At 35.7% G+C, this 23944-nt stretch overlaps 1 protein-coding gene across 1 annotated transcript; it reads right to left on the reverse strand.

The window, feature by feature from the left end:
* Positions 1-791: 791 nt before the first annotated feature.
* Positions 792-20649, reverse strand: LOC142220545 (transketolase-like protein 2). Its single transcript, XM_075289732.1, has 4 exons — positions 20401-20649; positions 2815-3150; positions 1491-2762; positions 792-1428 (listed from the first exon to the last, which is right to left on the reverse strand). The coding sequence occupies exons 1-4, from the start codon at positions 20502-20504 to the stop codon at positions 1251-1253; spliced, it is 1890 nt and encodes a 629-aa protein (XP_075145847.1). The 5' UTR covers positions 20505-20649; the 3' UTR covers positions 792-1250.
* Between the last annotated feature and the right edge of the window lie 3295 nt (positions 20650-23944).

Genomic DNA, 23944 nt, shown 5'->3' on the forward strand with positions numbered 1-23944 from the left:
TTGTTGAATCAATTAAATTTTGATTGAATATTTTTGGAAATTTAATTAAAATTTTAATTGAGAATATTTTGGTGAATTTTTTTTCTGTGTTGATAAGAGGGGTTTCACTGAAAAGACTCTTAGTGTTGTCTTTTTATTGACATATGTTGCGCGTTCAGAGATTGTGAAATCGACTATGAGATTTAATGGGAGGGTCCCAAATCCAATGAAATGATGGATTCTCAGATTACATCAATTAACAGAGCATATAAAGCTAATCAAAAGTCTGGCGAGTTGTTGCAATCACCTATATTTTTGTGGTGGCCTTCTCTTCCATGATTATTCCTCTTTAGTCATTATCTAAAAGAGAATGCCATAGTTCGTCGTGGGTATTAAAGTCTTCGAAATCCTACCACCATAGTTACTGACAAGATCCTTACACAGCACTTCGTATCTAATGCAAGGTATTTTTCTATTTGAGAAAACCAGGCAACCATGATGCCGCAATAAAATATACCACCATTGGTAAGCTATAAACTGAAAGCACAGTGGCTGGTGTTTATTCCCAGATCCCCTACCTGATCAAATCCTCGACGACACATAAATTACATAAGACGAAAAGATGATCTTCCAAGACCCCATTGATCCTTTACACATTCCTACGATGCAAACATATTTGTTGATTCCAGTGATAAGAGAGGTACAACATCGGTCAAGGTAACACAATTTTTAAATACCCCCGTAAGTTCTAAATAGTTTTTTCTGCATGGCTCTGCACACAGAATTCAATCCGATTTAATAAAAGACACATGTTTAATTTTTTGTTATATGTTTATATGTATGTAAATAGTTCAAAATGTTTATAGAATTCCAAAACAAAAAAAAACGTACAAAAATTAAATCTGTTTTTAAATTTGTACCTTATACAAAATGAAAAAAGGCAATAACACTCTACTAAAAATGCACACTAATAAATGCTGCAATTGACAATGATAATATTATTGAGAGGAATGAAATCTTTAAGATTTTTGTTTTCGTTTTCTATGGAAATAACATTCATGCATAAATAGTACATATAACCAGGTTATATAGTGAAACTTAAATGAAACGGAAAAACTATAGATAGATACAAAAACATGATATAAAAATATTAAAGATTAGGGGTGGATGGCTATGTAAATTCTATATGGGATGTTGAAAACGGCATTATCCAAATGGACAATGCTGGTGCGTAAATTGAATAGATTCATGGGCAGTGATCATTTGCCAGTTTACAATTTCAAAACGGTATTGGCAGCTTCCACGACATGACGGGCCGATACACCAAACATGTCCAAAAGAACAGTAGGTGGTCCAGAGCGTGGTACACCGGGGACAAACAAGTGTTTAACAACGAAATCACGTTTATCAGCCAATACAGAGAGAACAGCTTCACCCAAACCACCTTGTCTGCAAAAAAAATGTAGGGCATTATTAGGAATTCCTTTAAAATAACATTTTCACAAACTTACTGGTAATGATCCTCCACAACAACAACACGACCGCCACAGGCACGACCATTTTCAACAATCAAGTCAGCATCTAAGGGCTTAACAGTGAATGGATCAATAACACGGGCATGAACACCAGCCTTTTCCAATTCAGCTGCGGCTGTCAAACACTCGTACAGTGTAACACCAGCGCCAATCAATAAAACTTGATCATTGGCACTTTGTTTGACCACTTTACCTTTACCAATTACGAAGGGCTCATTGTTGTCATACAACACCGCGGTATTGGGACGTGAAGTACGAATGAAACAAACACCCTTAGTATTGGCAGCCAATTCCACGGCACGTTCACAGCTCACTGCATCCGAGGGATAGAAAACAGTGCTACCGGGAATGGTACGGAACATGGCAACATCTTCCAAACCCATTTGAGAGGGGCCATCTTCACCAATGCTCACACCACAATGAGATCCAACAAAATTGACATTTGTCTGAGAGATGGCACCCATACGAATTTGATCAAAGGCACGAGTAAAGAAGGTGGCAAAGGTGGAGGCGAAGGCAATGGTACGATCACGGCAAGCAGCTCCAATAGCTACGCCTACCAAATTCTGTTCGGCAATGAAGCATTCAATGTAACGGTCTGGGAAAGCTTTCTTCAATTTATCGGAGAATGTGGAATTCTTTGTATCACCATCCAAGGCAATGACGCGATCATTGTGTTGTGCCAGCTTAGCCAAAGCTGTTCCATAGGCCAAACGTGTTGCCACTTGTTCACCCAGTTTGTAAGCTGGAGGAGAAGCCAATTTCACATTGGTGATATCTACAGGAGGAGCTGGCTTGCTCTTGGTGGGAGTTTGAGGAGCCAAAGCTGGTGGCCTGGCAGATGAGTCAACCATCAATCCTTGCAAATGTTTAATGATTTCATTGGCCTTATCACCCAAAGGTTTACCATGCCAATTGTCCAAATCTTCAATGTTGGGGAAAAATTTACCCTTGAATGTCTTGGCAATAATAGCAGTTGGTTTATTCTTTGTGATCGATGCCTCATAGAAAGCCTTGCACAATTCCTCAACATCGTGACCATCAACAACCAGAGCATGAAAACCGAAAGCCTCCAAACGTTTGCGATACACATCCATTTGATGTTGCAAAGATGTGGGCTCCGATTGACCCAAACGATTAACATCGAAGATAACACATAAATTGTCCAATTTATAATGGCCAGCAAAGTGAAGAGATTCCCAAATGGAACCTTCAGCGGATTCACCATCACCGACAACAACGTAAGTCCTAAAAAATCATTTTATAGTTTTATTTTTAATTTCACCAATAATGTATTTACCTGTAATCAGCTTTATCGAAATTTTTGCCCACATAGGCCATACCGGAAGCAACAGCAACACCCTGACCCAAAGATCCAGTACCAACATCAATGAAATTCAAACGAGGTGTGGGATGACCTTCCAAATCACTATCGATTTTACGTAAATTCTGCAAATCTTCCACGGGGAAAAGTCCAGCTTCTGCCCAAGCAGCATACAAGATGGGAGCAGCATGACCCTTAGACAATACAAAACGATCGCTAGAAGGATCGCGTGGGAATTTCAAATTCAAACGCATGGTATTGAAAAACAATACCGACATTATTTCAGCAATCGAGGAACATGATGTTGGATGTCTAAAATTAAAGAAAAAAATTAAAACAGAATTAATGAGAATTTTCGCCTTTAAAGGGTCTATATTTTAAAGTAAGGTGATAAAAGCCATAATCCATATATTATGGGTTTAAATAAACTACACGTTACCAGTTCTTGCCGTTCTATAGACAGCTCATTGTATTATTTACTACCCACCAAATATTCGCATAAAAAAGTCGTGCTTACCTAACCTAACGTATGCACGAAAATGTGGCCCTACGTAAGGACAATCGAAGACAAAAACATGGTCGGCAGATCATGGACGCTCCAACGACGCTTGACACGGTCGCATAAAGCATGTATAGACAGCTAGAAGCTCATGTTCCGTACATTATTATGTCAACAAGATAGACTTTTTTATTTTTATTTATTTATATTTATTGTAAAAATAACCAAGCCTTTAGGTCAATATAAAACGGTTAGAACGGTTTTTCGTTTTGGGGTCTCATTACCAGAAAGGTAACGACTAAAGAAAATGCCGGTGGTACTTCATGTCAGTCACCATGGTGTAATAGTTAGCACACCCGCCTTGCATCCAAACATCCAGGGATGAATCCCAGTATACAATCCACCAAACTGGAATGAGTCTAACTATCTGGCTGTCACTAAACCTTACCTAACCTATCCTGTATATGGCGGCTGTATTTTTTTTTTTTTTTTTTTTTTTCAAAATCAAGCATGTATAAACCATGGACAAGTGGCTGTCCAATCGATCAGTCGCCAATAAGATAGAATTTTCCGTTTTGGGCTATCATTTTAAAGAGCAAGGTAACGACTAAAGAATATGCCGGTCTATGGATCAATCCCAGTTGCCATCAATATGAGATGATTCTAAATAGCAGGCTGCCACTAAACCTTTCCTAGCCTTACCTGTATATGGAGGCTATATCTATATTTAAACGCTAGCATCCTTGAGCCAAAAATATAGCGTGCACAAAATTGGATAAAATAGATGAAGAATTGGGGTGTGTATCCTACGAAACAACAAGTAGATGCACTGACATATGGATACCAAAAGGTTCATAGACTCAGAAGGCGATCCTAAATCGATCGGTATACCAACAACTGTATTATCTAAATTTCTTCAATGAAATTTCCAAAAATTTTCAATTTTAAATTTTAATTAAAAACAAGTATATACAGCACTAAGTTCGGTCCACCACCATGAATCAAATATAATAGTTTACTTTGAAAACTCTTCGTCGTAGCGGGTTAGCAACGACGAATAGAACTTCAGGGGGTTTGATGACAAATATTCTCCCAAGCAAATAAGTTCATCCTGTACGCTTCCCGAAGATAAATTTAAAGATGCTACCTATGAAGACTAGATCAGATTCTGGATTTATAAGACCCAATTTTGTTTGAGTTTCATAAACATATCGTGCAAATGATGATATAACGCCTTGATTTGAAATCTTAAATCTATAGATTTTTACCGCCATTATTTAAATGATTACGAGTAGTAAAATCTTGAAATTGTACTTTCAGTTTCAAGCAATTTTCATGAACAGTTCGCCTGCTATACACTGAAAGAAGAGTTTTCTTTTCTGAGGAACGAAATTTTATACAAGCAAAGTTTCCTTTTACCATAAATTTTAGAGACAATCGTTGAATCGCTTATCAAAAATTCGTATTAAATTCGTATCCAAACGAAAATACTTTATACGAAAGGGGATTTTCGTTTGTTTAAAATTTCATTCCGAAGGAAAATATTTTTCCTTTGGGTGTACCCTCAAGAAGAAAAATCGGTCTATATCGATGCCTTACCATATGGACCGGTAAGAATAAATGCAATACATATTTTTGAGAGTCTACAATACCAGTATATTTATATATGTATATATCGAGCAGATCGGATAAAAACTACGGTTTCTAGAAGCGCAAGGAGTTAAATCGGGAGATCGGGCTATGTGGGGGCTATACCAAAACATGGGTCGACACACACCATATTCAGCTGACCTTTTTGTGGTCAGCCGGATTCTAGAAGTCCTAGAAATTCCGGAGGTAGGCCTATATGGGGGCTATACCAAAACATGGACCAATACTCACCATTTTCGACGCACCTCTTAATGGTTCTCAAATAACTCTAGAATTCCAATTTCAGACAAATTGTCTACATGGGGGATATACCCAATAAAATACCTCTAGATTTTCAATATCAGGCAAATCGGATAGTAAATACAGTTTCTAGAGCCCGAGAAGAAAAATCAGGAAGCCCAAGAAGCAAAATCGGAGATCGGTCTATATGGGGGCTATATCAAAACACGGACCGATAGGCACCATTTTAGGCACACCCTTTTATGGTCATAAAATACCTCTAGATTTCCAATTTCAGACAAACTGAATGAAAACTACGGTTTTTATAAGCCCAAGACCGTAAATCGGTAGATCGGTTGCAAACAATAACCGAATCTGTGCCAAATTTCAGGACGATAGCGCCATTATTTAGGGATGTAGAGTGATTACAACAGACAGACAGACGGACATGCATGCACCTGTCTTAGAATTTCTCCCTGATCAAGAATATATGTATACTTTATATAGTCGGAAATCGATATTTCGATGTGTTACAAACGGAATGACAAACTTATTATATCCCCATCACCATTCTATGGTGGTGGGTATAAAAAAAAAACAATACCAAACAAATATACACCGCAGTAAATACCGAATCTTAAATACCCACCACCATGAATCAAATATTATAGTTTCCTTTGAAAATTTCAAGGGGGTTTTATGATAGATGTTCTCAAACAGAGCAGTTCAACCAGTAAACTTCCCGACGATAAATTTAAAGATTCTACCTACGAAGACTATATCAGATTCTGGATTTATAAGAACTAATTTTGTTTGAGTTTTAGAGGAATCATAAACATGTCGTGTAAGCGTGCAAGAAGATGATGAAATTACTCCTTGATTTGAAATCTAAAATCTGTAGATTTTTACCCCCTGTTGAAGATTTGAGCCTTTTCAAACCTTTTTTCCAAAAAATAAACTAAAACCAATTAATTTTAGACCTTTTTTAACAATTTTATTTTCTCGTATATTTTATACAATGCGAAAGCTCAAGAACGATAATGAATACTCAAAGAAATTTATATCAGCCAGCCGTCACGAACCGCTAAACAGAAAATCACTGCTTTAAAATGAAAGTAAGAAAAGGACAGCAGACAAGTTGTTGGCCTTGAACGTTGGTGAAAAGTAGCGGTGATCACACCAACAATGTAATCGAGTGACTAGTTATAATAGCATGATATGTTGAGAATAAGGCAGCAGCAAGAATGACGATGAGCGAAGAGAATATTTGTATCATTCAAAACGAAGAAATTGTGTATAAGAGATATGTGGCTTGTGTTGATATCAAGAGCAAACGACAACTTTGAGTGGGGATTGCTTAGCTGGTGTGAAACTACGACAAAAAGGGGGTGGTGAAGTGTTTTTGTTCGTAACAAACGACTAGCAACAAAGTAAACAAATGGGGTTTAAAGTGGAATATCGATGATTTTGGTGTTTGGATAAATTTGATAAAAATGAGATCTTCTCTTATTACATGTCTTAACATACTCCCCGCGCCCTTAATTGGAATTAATTGGAAGTTTACAAATCCTTGTTATTGCTCGCTTTTGTTGACCCTCAGCAGTTTTTACAATAACAACTCTGACATGTCCATCTGGCCCTTGTATGGTTTCGACGATTCTTCCCAGTTTCCATTTTAAAGGGGGAAGGTTGTCCTCCTTAATTAAAACCAAATAATTTGTGCTAAGATTGGTGTGTTGTAGTTTCCATTTTGTTTTGCTTTGAAGTTCTCTGATATATTCTGCATGCCATCTCTTCCAAAATGATTGTTGTACCCACTGCATTTGCTGATACCGTTTCAGTGAATCAACCTTTTCGTTTACCACTGAGGGTTCACATATTGTATGAGATGTTCTTCCAATTAAAAAATGAGAAGGAGTCAGAGCACGCAAATCATCCGGGTCACTAGAGAGAGGTGTTAATGGGCGGCTGTTTACAATTGCCTCAGCTTGGCAGCAAACTGTTTGTAATTCATCGTATGTAAACAAGCAATTGCCGAGAGATCTTTGCAGAAAATATTTAGCTTGCTTTACAGCACTCTCCCATAAACCTCCAAAGTGTGGGGAGCGCGGAGGGATAAATTTCCATTGTATACCTTCTTGTCGGCACATTTCTTCTACATTTGTTATGTGTTCTGTGGAGAGAAAGTGTTGCAACATCTCTTTCAATTCTCGATTAGCTCCCACAAAATTTGTGGCGTTATCTGAGTATATGGTATGACACTTTCCACGTCTTGCAACAAACCTTTTTAATGCCGATAAAAACGCTGTGCTGCTGAGGTCTGTAGCTAACTCCATATGTATGGCTTTCGTACTGAAACAAATAAAAACAGCCACATACACTTTAATCAGATTCTTACCTCGCAGTCTTGGTGTAATATGAAACGGTCCGCAGTAATCTACCCCGGTAATAGCAAAGGGATATGTTGGTTCCACTCTATCTTTAGGAAGAGATCCCATTATTTGTTCGGCAATACGAGGTCGACAACGATAACATATTATGCATTGATGTATTACTCGTCGGATTGTATCACGTGAATTTACGATCCAAAATTGATCACGAAGAAGACTGGTTAAAGTTTGAATACCAGCATGCATATGCAATTTATGATAATAGGCAATCAAAACGTCGACAAATGGATGATCATTAGGTAGCAATATTGGATGAACGGTGGCATACGGCAACGAAGAATTTATTAGCCTTCCTCCAACACGAATAATGTTGTTATCCATAAATGGCGACAATTGGCTTAATTTAGACCCAGCCCTCAAATTCTCTTTTCTGGATAATTTTTCATATTCCTCAGAATAACATTCTCTTTGGATTGATATGCATATACACATTAATGCTGAGTTTTCTTCCTCAATGGTTATATCCCCTACGGGTACATCATTTCTTCTCTTACATAAATTAATGAATCTATTTGCATAGGCGAAAACTCTTACGACTCTCTTGAAGCTATTGGCATACTTAAGACCTTTGAACAATGACGGAGATGATGCGACCAACAATGCGGTTGCTTCATGTCGCTCTTCAGGTATAATTGGTTGTGAAGAGGGCTCCAATTGAGGCCATTCATTTACTTCTTTTTGCAGAAATTGTGGCCCATAGAACCACAATTGATTGTCAATCAAGTCTTTGACATTTGCACCGCGTGACACCAAATCAGCAGGGTTCTCTGTTGTAGGACAATGATGCCAAGTATATTGGAACGTAGCTGATTGTATTTTTCGAACTCTATTAGCAACGAACTGATTCCAACGATTAGGGTCACCATTTATCCATGCTAATGCAATTGATGAATCAGACCAACAATGGACATTTTCAGGATTTGGGTTAAAAATTTTGCAAACAGAATCCAGTAGTTCAGCTAATAGCAGTGCGGCACATAGCTCAAGGCGAGGTAGCGTAACTGGTCTAGTTGGAGCAACTCTAGATTTTGCGCAAAGCAATGATGATTCGAAAACACCTTCCTTGCAGACTACATATATACATGCTCCATATGCCTTTGTACTGGCATCTGCAAAACCATGAATTTCAATCTTAGACTTTATATGTACCAACCTTTTTATTTTAAGGTTTTTGATATCTGGCAATGAACGGCAAATGTTTTCCCATTGTGTGGCGATTGAATGAGGTACGCTTTCATCCCAATGTATTTTCAGCTTCCAGAGGCCTTGCATTAATATTTTACATTGTACGATAATTGGGTTTATTAATCCTAGTGGATCAAAAAATGTTGCAATATGCGATAAAATTTTCCGTTTAGTTAATTTTGACGATGTTACAGGTAACTGATAGTAAAAAAGAAATGAATCTGCTGAGGGACTCCACTTTAATCCAAGTGCCTTTATGAATTCCATATCATAAAGCTGAAATGTTGGTTCCCTGTCCGCCATATTAATATCTTTAATTACATTTGAAACATTCGATGCAAACTTTCTCAAAGGAAAGCCACCAGTTTCTAGTAACTTTGTAACTTGGTTTTTAATTTCAATTACCTCGTCTATTGTATCGGCACCAGTCATTAAGTTGTCGACATAAAAATCATTTAAAACTATTTTCGAGCCAAGAGGAAATTTTAATTGTTGGTCCTGGGCTAATTGCTGCAAACACTTTGTTGCCAAATAAGACGCGCACGTAGTTCCATATGTGACGGTTTGTAGTTGATAAATATTAACCGGTTCTGATTGTGAATTTCTCCACAAAATACATTGCCACTTTCTATCGTCAGGGTGTATCATTACCTGGCGATACATTTTTGTAATGTCTGCCATGAGTACAATTTTGTGAGAACGAAAACGAAGAAGAATTGTAAAAAGGTCATCTTGTAGTTTAGGGCCTACTCGAAGAAGATCATTGAGTGATACTCCAGAGGTAGTTTTGCTGGAGCCATCGAAGACAACTCGAAGTTTTGTTGTCGAACTGTCTAGCTTCGTAACATAATGGTGTGGAATATAATTAAACGACGATTGTTTTTGCACAAGCTTCATATGTCCGAGTTCTATGTATTCGTTGATGAAATTGGTGTACTCAACTTTTAGTTCACTATCGCTTTGCATTCTTTTTTCCAATGAGAGAAGTCTTCTATATGCGATATCATATGAATCTCCAAGCTTATCAAACATAGATTTGAATGAAAGACGAACGATGAAGCGGCCTGTTTTGGGACAACGTGTGGTAGTTTGACTAAAATAATTCTCGCAATCTTGCTCTTCGACACTCAATTCGGCGGGTGTGGAATTGATATTCTCTTCTACGATCCAAAATTTTTCTAATATTTTTTCGAGATGGGTGGTTGTTGTTGCAAGAACAGAATATTGAGTAGTCGATGACGCTATGGGTGATTTTGTTATGCCCCCAGCCACTATCCAACCCAAGGAGGTTTTTTGCAAAGTTGGAAGATTTTCTTGAATCTTAATTTGTCCTATCATTAAAAGTTCATAGAAAACACCCGTTCCCAATAACACATCGATTTGACTTGGAATATTAAAATTTGGATCAGCAAGTTTCTTTTTAATGTTCAGTGGTATGTTCCAACCATTGATGTTAAACGCTGTATGTGGTTGATTTCCAGTAATTGAAGGCAAAATAACAGCTTCTACAAAACAGTTAAAAGCATAATGGATAGATTTTAGATTGAAACGACATTGGTTATATGCTTTAATTGAATTTGTTCCAATCCCAGAAATGTCCATATTTATTTTATCGCGTTGTAAACCTAGAATTTGCGCTACACGCTCAGTCACAAAATGCAGCTGTGAAGCTGAATCTAGCATTGCTCGCGCTGTAATCTTCTTTCCCGAAGACGAAACGATTTCCACCAATGCTGTGGCTATAATGATTTCGTTGCCTTTTGTAACTTGAAGAACAACAGGAGTTGATGACTCATCATCAACTTTGGATTTAGTTTTCTCTCTATGGAGCAGCGTATGATGACTCACATTGCATTGCTGACATCGATTCGTTGAAGGACAATTGCTAGACACATGATTTGGAGTCAAACAATTTAAACACAAGCCTTTCTTTTTTATAAGGTCATATCGACCTAAAGGGTCAAGACTCATAAAAACTGTACATCGAAATGGATTATGTTTACCGCCTTGGTCGCAAAGATGACATATTGATTCAGAGACGACAAACGACACTGGTTTTCTATGATGGGAATTAGATTTTGTAAGCCTATCGTTCGCAATAATATCCATAGTTTGACTCTTTTTTTCAAGAAATTTGGTTAGTGAATCCCAATCTGGCAAATAGAATGGTTCCGATGAATGGTTATGGCTATTATTAGAAATTTCTTCCTCCCATTGTGTTTTTGTTTGGATATCGAATTTTGAGACAACGAGATTTAATAAAATTCCGTCAGAAATTTGTGATTTTGAGGCAAATGATTGTATTGCGCGAAGGTTAGCATTGATAGTGTCGACGAAATTTCGAAGTTGCGATGAATTTGGATTTACTAATTTCTCGATGTTAAAGATATCTTGCAAATGAGCATTAAAAATATAACGTTTATTGCCGTACCGAGATGATAAAAGTTCTAAAGCCATTTGGTAATTACTATCTGTAACTTCTAACGAGTGTACTAATTGAGCAGCATCATCTTCCAAACACGATCGAAGGTATTGAAATTTTTCCACATTGGATAGGGATTCATTTTGGTCAACTAACACTGAGAACATATTGTAAAAGTCCAGCCATTGTTTATATTGTCCCCTAAATTTTGACAATTGCAACTTTGGTAGATTAACAGAAACCCTCGATGAATGGTCGTGTTGAGTAATCATTGTGCTATGTAGTGGTGCCGCAAATGATTTTCTTGATGACAAAACATTTACCAGTTTTGCCTTTACACTGCAATACGATGACTCCATATCATCCCGATGAGTTTCATTAAATTGCGTTTCATCCATGTATTCCAAATCGGATTGTAACTGTTCAAAAAGGTTAATTTTGCTTTCCAGAAATTCCAGCTTTACCTCAATTTCGGCTTGCGACAAGTCATCGAATGTTTGAGTATTTAAATTAGACAGTAATTTTACTAATCGATTTCGTTGTAGCATTTTAACTCGGTGCTCCCTTTCAACATTTGGTGATAGTGACTGCGATGACATCATTTTGAAAGTAATTCCTTTTTACGAAGAAACAATCAAATCATCCGGTTCGAAGGACCTTGATGAAGATTTGAGCCTTTTCAAACCTTTTTTCCAAAAAATAAACTAAAACCAATTAATTTTAGACCTTTTTTAACAATTTTATTTTCTCGTATATTTTATACAATGCGAAAGCTCAAGAACGATAATGAATACTCAAAGAAATTTATATCAGCCAGCCGTCACGAACCGCTAAACAGAAAATCACTGCTTTAAAATGAAAGTAAGAAAAGGACAGCAGACAAGTTGTTGGCCTTGAACGTTGGTGAAAAGTAGCGGTGATCACACCAACAATGTAATCGAGTGACTAGTTATAATAGCATGATATGTTGAGAATAAGGCAGCAGCAAGAATGACGATGAGCGAAGAGAATATTTGTATCATTCAAAACGAAGAAATTGTGTATAAGAGATATGTGGCTTGTGTTGATATCAAGAGCAAACGACGACAACTTTGAGTGGGGATTGCTTAGCTGGTGTGAAACTACGACAAAAAGGGGGTGGTGAAGTGTTTTTGTTCGTAACAAACGACTAGCAACAAAGTAAACAAATGGGGTTTAAAGTGGAATATCGATGATTTTGGTGTTTGGATAAATTTGATAAAAATGAGATCTTCTCTTATTACATGTCTTAACACCCCCATTATTTAAATGATTACGAGAAGTAAAATCTGCAAATTTTACATTCAATTTCAAGCAATTATCGGCACACCTTTTTTTTGGTCCTAAAATACTTTTAGATTTTCAATTTGAGGCAAATTCGATAAAAAAAATGCGGTTTCTATAAGTCCAAGATGTAAAATCGGGATATTGGTCTATATGGGGGCTATACCAAAACATGGACCGATACTCACCATTTTTGTGGTCTCAATATACATCTAGATGTGTAATTTCAAGCAAATTGGATAAAAACTATGGATTCCAAAAGCCCAAGAAGTAAAATCAGAAGATAGGTCTATTGGGGGCTATACCAAAACATGGAGAGATTGACATACCTCTTTATGGTTCTAAAATACCTTTAGATTTCCAATTTCAAGCGAATTGGATAAAAACTAAGGATTCTAGGAGCCCAAGAAGTAAAATCGGAAAATGTTTTGGACCGACACTCACCATTTTTGGCACACCTCTTTATGGTCCCAAAATACCTCAAGATTTCAAGCGAATTGAAAAAACTACGGTTTTTATAAACCCAAGACCCCAAATGGGTAAGGTCGCTTTATATAGGGACTATATCAAAACCTGGACCGATATAGCCCATCTTCGATCTTCACCTGCCTGCAGACAAAAGACCAGTTTGTGCAAAATTTCAGCACGATTGCTTCATTATTGAAGACTCTAACGTGATTACAACAGACAGACGGACATGGTTAAATATTTCTGGCAATATATCTCGAAAAATATTTTGGTTATATAAAAAATGTTTTAGAGAATTACTATAGTATATATATTCCAATTTTTGTCAAGGTAGGCTTTTCGAAATGTTCAAATTCGACTTTTGGTGTTAGCCAGAATCGGGTGGAAATCGACTTTAGAAAATGTGAAATTATTATAGTTTAAAAGTAATTCATTTGTACAGAAATACTCTAAATATGAATGTATACATTTTCCAAATTGTCAAAAAGTCGACTAGTTAGCTAAACTTGCTCTGACGGAGCTTCATTAAAATGGGGCGTAAATATGAATACGTAAATATTCTAAATTCTCAAAAAAAATCTAATTTTTAAACAGTCGACTTTTTGATTCTAATTACATTTATTACATTAAATCCCTATACTGAATTTGTATTTAAACAAATTTATCGAAATTTCAACTTAATTTGACAATTCTACTTAACAAAAAATGTCAATGAACATAATACAAATGGTAAATTTCGTTCTTGACAAAACACCAACGACCACAAAAATCATATTGAACACGGTTGCTAAATGAGACAATGTGTGACAGAACCCCACATTCACTTTCATATCAGCGAAAAAATTTGCTGATATAGAAGGTAATAATAGCAAAGTATGTATGAAAAATTACTATTATTTGTTTATATGAGATGCAGTAAACATTCGAAAACACAGACATTGGGTATGTGTGTATGTGTCTGCGTGAATGATTTGTTATAATATCATTCGATGATATATATATGAGACTATCATCTCAAAATGAGAAGAGTAGCGCATTGATATGACAATAGTATTAAAATTTTAATAATTAATGAATGAAAAAGAGTAAAAGCGAAAGTGTTCATAATATTTACGATTTTTATCAGTAGACTCTTGATAATCGAATTTCTCTCATCGACAGGTTGTAAAATATTGCATCCCATTAATATTGCGGGCAAAAAAGAGAATAGAATTATAGTTTTCTGTGGGGTAGGAATTAGCCTATTTTGAAAAACAAAGCATGCATCTAATGAAAAATTTTGTGAGGTAGGTTAATTGCAATGGATTGGATTTGGGAAAAAAGAATGAATTTCTTTTTAATACACCCAATATTTTGAAAAAGTACAGTAGCTTACATCACCCCTCTTACAAACGTCGAGTTTGACTACGAGCTGCTGTCCCACACAATGTATTCTACTGATTTGGCTCCTTCTGATTTATTTTGACTTCCAAATCTACAAAATTCATTCGATTTTAAACAAAAACTTCTAATTAGAAATTTGCTGCTTAAATTCGAATTTTAGTTTTTCAAATTCAAATTTGAATTTTTAGTGTTTGGCCTTACTATGACAAAACTAAGCCGCGTGCGGTATAGGGATTAGATTTATTGGAAAGAGCTTGAGCGCAGTTTTCATAATCATTAAAGTGTTCATTACAAAGGAATTTGAGTTTGAAGTGCAAATTTGAAAATAATTTTTCAACATTTTTTTTATTACGGAGCCCACTATGCCAAAAATAAGCCAAGTGGGATGTAGACTAGGTTCATTGGACAGGGCTTGAACTCAGTTTTCATAAACTCGGCTAAGTTTTTGGAAATTTCAATATTGGAATTTATCTTCACGCACATAATCTGGTTACAATTGGGGTGCAGTTAGATTTAAAAAACCATACAAAATTGAAGGAGAATCGGTCAAGAAATATTTTGGGGATACAAAAGTCGGAGTAGATTTTTCCCTCCGGAAGAAATGGCTACTATTAGTTGAAGTTAAACATGAATATGTAAAAAATATATTTTGAAAAAAAAAAATTAAGAAAAAAATTATAGATTGGAATAATAATAAGTCCAGATACAATAAAGAAGTAGGTTCAGTTTAAGTTTATATTTAGTTATTAAGCTTTCTACTTTTATTTATGTTGTAAAATGTTTTTCTAGTTTTATTTTTATTTTTTGGGACATGAAGGATGAATTGTTAAGATATCGAATCAAAAAAAAAAAAAAAAAGATCGGTGAGAAATCCGCAGATAATTATACCACGAATAAATTGTTCCCTTTTTGAGAGGGGGTTTATTACTGCTATGTGACTTTGGCCAAAGTGAGAATGGTGGAGTGTAGGGTAATTTAAGTAAAGGGTGATTCTTTTGAGGTTAGGATTTTCATGCATTAGTATTTGACAGATCACGTGGGATTTCAGACATGGTGTCAAAGAGAAAGATGCTCAGTATGCTTTGACATTTCATCATGAATAGACTTACTAACGAGCAACGCTTGCAAATCATTGAATTTTATTACCAAAATCAGTGTTCGGTTCGAAATGTGTTTCGCGCTTTACGTCCGATTTATGGTCTACATAATCGACCAAGTGAGCAAACAATTAATGCGATTGTGACCAAGTTTCGCACTCAGTTTACTTTATTGGACATTAAACCAACCACACGAATGCGTACAGTGCGTACAGAAGAGAATATTGCGTCTGTTTCTGAGAGTGTTGCTGAAGACCGTGAAATGTCGATGAATGAAATGTCGCAGCAATTGGGTTTGTGTTATTCGACCACATGGAAGATTTTACGCAAAGATCTTGGTGTAAAACCGTATAAAATACAGCTCGTGCAAGAACTGAAGCCGAACGATCTGCCACAACGTCGAATTTTCAGTGAATGGGCCCTAGAAAAGTTGGCAGAAAATCCGCTTTTTTATCGACAAATTTTGTTCAGCGATGAGGCTCATTTCTGGTTGAATGGCTACGTAAATAAGCAAAATTGCCGCATTTGGAGTGAAGAGCAACCAGAAGCCGTTCAAGAACTGCCCATGCATCCCGAAAAATGCACTGTTTGGTGTGGTTTGTACGCTGGTGGAATCATTGGACCGTATTTTTTCAAAGATGCTGTTGGACGCAACGTTACGGTGAATGGCGATCGCTATCGTTCGATGCTAACAAACTTTTTGTTGCCAAAAATGGAAGAACTGAACTTGGTTGACATGTGGTTTCAACAAGATGGCGCTACATGCCACACAGCTCGCGATTCTATGGCCATTTTGAGGGAAAACTTCGGAGAACAATTCATCTCAAGAAATGGACCGGTAAGTTGGCCACCAAGATCATGCGATTTGACGCCTTTAGACTATTTTTTGTGGGGCTACGTCAAGTCTAAAGTCTACAGAAATAAGCCAGCAACTATTCCAGCTTTGGAAGACAACATTTCCGAAGAAATTCGGGCTATTCCGGCCGAAATGCTCGAAAAAGTTGCCCAAAATTGGACTTTCCGAATGGACCACCTAAGACGCAGCCGCGGTCAACATTTAAATGAAATTATCTTCAAAAAGTAAATGTCATGGACCAATCTAACGTTTCAAATAAAGAACCGATGAGGTTTTGCAAATTTTATGCGTTTTTTTTTTTAAAAAAGTTATCAAGCTCTTAACAAATCACCCTTTATTAATGATTAGTATTGATAACTTTACAATTACTATTTTTAAGAACAATACGATTTATTGGCCACGAAGGCTTACTGTATTGTTAAATAAATGAAATGAAAAAGAAGTCAATGATTTAACAGTTTTTTTTTTTATTTTGCCAAAATATTATGATAAATTTCTTATTAAAATCTAATTATATATAACTCAACTAACTCATTTCTAATACCGTGTATAATTGTTAAAATTAAACGTAATCTTTGTCTGTATTTGGTGCGACAAACATTGACGCTATAGTTTTGTTGATTATCTGTGCTTGTTGATATTCATTTGATTTTTTTTCTTTTACTGCTTTCTACTTTCTATGTGCGAATATTGTATACGAGCAAAATCTGAGGTAAAATATTCGCAATAAACAAGCGGGAAAAATTACGATAATCAAAAAGCCCTATTGATAATGCCGGTATACTTTCGAAACGAAGCAGTGGAAGAAAAGGCACATAAAACTAAATAATTCATAGTTATTCAATCACATATGAAGATAATGATATTAGAGTTGCCATCATTAGTTCTTTTGATTTCTAATTTGTTTAAAATATATTTAAGATTATCAAACGATTTTCATAATCATCAGTCTGAACGTTAAATATATCAGTCTAACATTTCATGGATCTCTCAGTAAAAGGGGATAAAGCACAGATGATGATATCGAGCTGTTGATATGAACTGTTGAAAATTAAAAATTTAAAATAGTCGAGAAATTTATCTACCTTGGAACACCTGACTTAACTTAGGCTCAGCAACAACGTCAGTAGGATGAATGATAAATTCTAAATGATTTTTGGCTAGCATTCACTATAGGAACAATACATCAACGATGTCATTATTCACATTGTGTTTTTTTTTGCTGCCTCCGGGCAATGACACGCCAAACTTGCGACGCTCTGAAACACCTCTCTAAAAGTGAACAATTCCTGTAAACCTTTTTTATATTAACGCATTAAAATTAACCTTTCATAACTGGTTAAATGTGGACAAAATTTAGCCGACCGTGAGTGTCCAATTCTGAGAGTTTTCATTGCATTTTACTTGTCAGCCTCATTGTTCACTACATGAAAAGATCAAATCAATATACAATTTGACATCAGAGTCAATGGCGAAAAGAATTTAAAAAAAAAAAAAACGTTATAATCCCCCATATTCCGATACGGAATCGCAAATCGCCAGAATTTAGTTTTCTTATAAAGAAAAATATTGAGATACTATTGGACTTAAATTCAATTTCTATTTAAATTTCTTATTTATTTATTATCCACAAAATAATAAATAAGCCTCAAGGCCAAAAAAGAGAACTATGTTGCCAAATTTTTAATTTATATGTTTTGGGGTTAAGAAAATATGGCAAAACAAACATTTTGCGATTTGCAATTCCGAATATCGGAACATACCCCGATATTCTCGGTGACACAAACTTTCATAGTAAACTGTTCATATCACTGTTAATTTTGATAAGCTCAAAGGTGGACAAAAAATCCTCAAGTCACATGTTGGCAACGCTTGAGCTGCAGCACTTCCCTGGATCTTCTTTATGTGACTACTTTGATAATCCCTATGTGAAAACAGTACATGTTTTCACAATAGCACAGGATGTTATCGCGGTGATCATCCTAATTGCCACACTGTCGACAAGTAACCACAACGAAGGAATGTCAGGGTCGATATTATTACATAGAAAGCGTTATAAAAGTATGCTTCTTGACCAGGCAGGATACAAGAAGCGAACAGAACAGTCGTAATATGGGAGTAAAATCATATTACTGGAGGGCGAAAAACCCGCGGACCAGCCTAGTTTTTGCCGTACTAAGATCTGGCCAGTGCAGCCGTCTGAACTCTTATTTACCTGTGATTGATTGCAGCGTAACATACATGTGACCCCATGTAACCTACCGTCACATGACACGCATCATGCATGTCCTTGTACCGCCTTGGGAAATCCCGTCAGAGTCGAAATATTCCGTGATCTGGATACAAGATGAAAATAAACCCATATCGCATCAGCCTGATTATACTACCTGTTCTGATGCATGACTTTGTTATAATTCGAAACTAAATTAGCGCATGAAATAATCCAAAGATTGTTCTTAAAATATTTGTACCAATCCGCTTTGACGAATTGCTTGGAATGTTGGTCCTCACAGTGGTACACATTCTTAAGATCCCAACAAAACAATATGGATACAAATCACAATCTTGTTTTACCATAAATTCAGAACCCATTTTTATTGGGATTAGAATTGGGTGGTATGCAAATCAATATCGAAAATTGATCATGCGGAACAAAGTAGGTGCAAGAGAATGTATTTTAAGGATAGAATATTAAGTAAATTAAAAATTTACAACTATAATAATAAAAATTTAAAAACTGTAAAAGCAAATTAAAATTATAACTTTTTTGATTAACATGATGATCCAAAGTTTCGTGTAGGTTTTTTGATTTTTTTCAATTTGTTTTAATTGGTGATCTTTTTAAAAGTTCCCTCTACATTTTTTTTATCGAATTCGCAATGTACTCTAAATTAGCTCTAATATGAGTACAATATTGCTTATATGGGAAGGGGTCCACATTTCGATCAGGACCTCTTTGGGTCCACGGGTATGAGATTTTTATTTGAATTCTAAATATATGATATATTACATTTTATTTGGATACCATATTCATTATACAATGAAACCTCTCAAACTTGGACACTCTGAAAACCCGACACATCCCAAACATGGACAGTTGTCTGGATACGTTTGCTATATTAACACATTAAAATCTCTCAACCCTGGACACATCTCAAAGGTGGACAAAATTTAGGCGATCGTGGGTGTGCACCTTTCAGAGATTTCACTGTAGTTGGGGTAGATTTGGTGTGTTGGATACCAAAACCAATATAAGCAATAAGGTAGTATCCAGTGTCTGCAACTTCACAAATATGCCTTTCTGACAAAAGGTGGAACATTACATTGAGTTCAAAATAAAAAAATTTATGCCTTTGCCAAAAATTGGACCTATCCGGATAACATGTGCTAAGTACATTCAAGCTGACAATGCAATACCTAATACCCAAAAGAAATACTCCCAAACTGTTATTATATTTAGTTTCATGGTGTCACATAAAATCTAATTGGAAGCACTTGAACATCTTAGAGACCCATGTCATGCAAGCAAACATTCAAATACAAACTTCAGTGGTGTGAGAAGTTTAGTGAGTATTTTTTGTTTTGTGCTTAGCTAGACACTATCACTAGTCAAGGTCGAAAAAGGTCACAATAGAGATTGCAGCAAGTTATCAAAAAAATGATACAAAATGCGGTTTAAATTTAATTTGAAAACCAAAATTTTAAAAATATAGTCATGTTATGCGATATGAAACCACGTGTTCCAAAGATAGCTACCCATACTGGCTCACACTGCCTGCATACATTTGCAACATTTTTTGCAATAACCATAAAGCTGTAAATGTTCAACATATTGTGTGTTTTCTCTGGTGTTACTACTAGACCAAGGATAAACTACTTTTACTCCTACTTGAAATCATAAGTAATGTCCATTATTTACAACTTAAAAATATATATGAAGGCTTTATTCAATGTATAAAATATGAGATATTAAAATGCACTGTTAACCTGAAATATGATACAATATTGAAATATATAAAAGTTTAGCTTACCCGGATTTGGAGGCCTGAGTTGAGGTAATGGAATGGATACGCAAACGTTGTGCGATATCTTTCAATTCCTGGATAGCTTTAGCTTCAGGTTTGTGGTAAGACATATTGTTGTTTTAAATGCTTTGTAGTTTATTTAAATAAGAATTAGAAAAAATATACTGTTGCACTTTGTTCTGTAAAACCACACTTGCTACTACTTCGTTCTATCTACACAACTTTAATGAGCTGTTTCGTTGTTTAGCGGCCGGCTTTCGAAATCAAACTGACATTTTTAATTTTGCAAATATTTGTAATAGCCGGGTGACAAAATAATGACGACGTTCATAGCAGTGATGCCAATTTGGTGCTTTCAGCACCAAATTTAGTGCTTTTTGATTTCCAAAAAGCCCCAAACTGGCTTTTTAGTGCCTTTTCAAAAAAGCACCAACTTGGTGTTTTCTGGCGTTTTCTTTAGTGCTTTTTCCAATTTCAACAGTAGGGCTGTTTTCTTTTTGCACTGGATGCAACATTTATATGGGCTATCCAGAACATCGTTGCACTGGTATTCTATCCAGAACATCTCATCAGTGCAAGTCGCGCCGATGTTGCCAGATTGTATTTGGATAAAGTGACGCTTCTTCGATTCACAATAGCAATTTATTGTGACTATTTTGTTGAAAAACATGAAATTCAAAGTGATACAGTGTCATAAATAATCGCAGCATTAAATATTTATTACTAATTGGTGCATTTCATACATTAAAAATGCAAGATTTCGGGATTTTCAGATTTTGACTGAGAACAAGCAGACGTATAACTTTATCGCGGAAAATATTTTTTTATTTTATTTATAAATATTTGATAATATTGCTGACCCAGGCAATTCTACTGCAAATATTGCAAAGAATATGCCTGGCCGTATCCCACAAGACATGGAGTTTGATGTAGCTGAGGTAGAAATACCACCAACAAATCATCATCAACAGGCTATCATTGCCGGTAACAATAACAACGATCAAATCAGTTTACAATCGAATGATCGCAAAAGACAAAGGCTTGAAAAAGCAATAACATCGCCAGATATCGTAATTCCCGACCTGTCAGAAAAATTAAAAAACTACAAACCCACTGACCAGAACAGGTTTGGCATTCTAGGAGTGTTAGCAGATGTCAATATTGGAAGTCCCAGTACAAGTGCACAAGCCCCCACCAAAAACAACATTAACAACAACACAAAAATACAAAAACCAAAATGGTGTCCACCCATTATCATTTATAATGTTAACATAAAAACTCTTGTTGACACTCTTCGTAACACAATACCGACATTTTCTTTCAAAATTAAAAATATCAACAAAAATAAAAGCAAGCTTTACTTTTCAGATGTGACTGTTCATGCATCAATGATGGCAATCCTAAGGGAGAAAAACATACATTCATATTCTTTCACACCGAAAGAACTGAAACAAACATCTCTAATAATTAGAGGCCTCACTCCAGATACTGACACTGGAGAAATTGTATCTGAACTGAATACTATTGTTCCCGACACTGTGGCAAGCGTAGTCAAATTCACTACCCCAAATTCCATAAAGAATAATATTGATACCGGACTTTTTCTTGTATCACTATTTCCAGGTAAAACATTGAGTGACGTTTCTAAAATAAACGCACTACAAAGTCAAATAATTGAATGGGAGAAACCAAAAAAAAAAGGGGAAGACATACAGTGTCGCCGATGTCAGAGATGGGGTCACACCTCAAAAAATTGCAATTCGGGGTACAGATGCGTGAAATGTGATCAAGATCATAACCCTGGTGAATGTCAACGAAAGAGAGAAGATAATAAAGAACCATTTTGCAATAATTGCAAAGAGTCGGGACACCCCGCAAACTGGCGAGGCTGCCCCACTTACAAAAAATATGCAGCAGCCAGAAAACAAAGGATTGCCAAAGCAATAGAAGAACGTTCCATTGCAAGAAGCAATGTACAAAAAGCAATTGGTGTATCAAATATCATTCCCGAGCAAAGTTTTGCAAGTCTTTTCAAGTCACATCCTGTGCAGAGTCAGACAACACAAAAACCCTCTATTATAGAGCAATTTATGAGACTGAGTTCACTTTTCCTTGAACCAGAAGAACTAACAATTGAGCAGGAGGTAAACATATTCATGTCTGAATACTCAAAAATGAATAAAGCGGAAGCCAAAACTGAATTTATTCGTATTCTTAACAAAATTAAAACTAAATATGGACCATAGATCCATACATTTTTTAACTTTTAATATAAGATCTCTGGTTGATACCAGTAGACAGATTGACCTTAAGAATACCCTACTGCACAACAATATTGACATTGGCTTCATCCAGGAATGCCATCTGAAAAGAAATAGAAGACCACAAATAAATGGATATAATTTAGTATACGATAACTCACCATTAGGTGTTGCTGTTGTTGTAAAAAATACATTTCATTATGAGAGAGTTTATTTAAATGATGTTGGTTTCAAAGCCTCCTTCATAAAAGTTGAATCGTCCTGTAATAATATAAGGAAAAGATATTTGCTTGGGTCTGTGTATATTCCTTGCAACCACCCAGTTCAGTCGTTAGAATCTGACTTGGAAAAATTACTGAATCTTTGTCAGAACTTTGATGCATTTATACTTGGCGGTGATCTTAATTCAAGAAATCCGGCTTGGGGCGATGTAGTCGAGAATTCAAATGGTAAAATTCTGTTCAATTGGCTGGAAAATCATACATTGGATGTCGCCAGGTTATGTGATTCTTCGCCATCATACCCGAATGGTCCATCCTATCTTGATCATTTTTTAGTTAGTTCTCATCTGATCAGTGGAAATGGAACAAATTATTCAATTTCAACTTTATCATCATTCTCAGATCATTTTCCACTTAAACTTACCCTATCATTTGAACATTCTGGTCTTTTATTGAGAGCTCCAATTACCATCACCTCTTATAAAAACACAAACTGGAACAATTTTCGCAGAGATATGGATCTTTCCTCTATTCAATTAATGCCTCAACACAACAACAATCTGAACAATACTGAAATCGATAACTTAATTGAAGAATTCAATGAAAGTTACAAAAGAATACATAATTCACACTCTCAACAAATTCAAATCACCAATAATAAATTCCCGCTGTCGGAAAGAACGAAAAAACTTTTCAAAATTAAACATAACTGGCAAAAACAACTGAAAAACATATTTCACCGTACCGGAAACAGATTGAGTAGTGAGTATACCATTCTCTCGAAACAAATCCAGCTATTAAAAATAATAATTAAGGAATCAGTTAACATTGAGCAAGCTGAAAAATTTAACCAAAAACTACAAAACATCAAACCTGGTCCGTCCGCCTTCAAGGAAATTTACCAAATAACGGGGAAAATAAAATCCCCATTTTGCAGTCATATCAATATCAATGACAATATTTCCACAAATCACAATGAAATAGCAAATCACTTCCAGCAATATTACACTACTGTCTTCCGGAGCACAACCCCCCCTAATCCAATCTCGGATTTTTACACAAAAGTAC

The sequence above is a fragment of the Haematobia irritans genome, chromosome 1 (genome assembly GCF_050003625.1).
Source record: "Haematobia irritans isolate KBUSLIRL chromosome 1, ASM5000362v1, whole genome shotgun sequence".
Taxonomy (NCBI): domain Eukaryota; kingdom Metazoa; phylum Arthropoda; class Insecta; order Diptera; family Muscidae; genus Haematobia; species Haematobia irritans.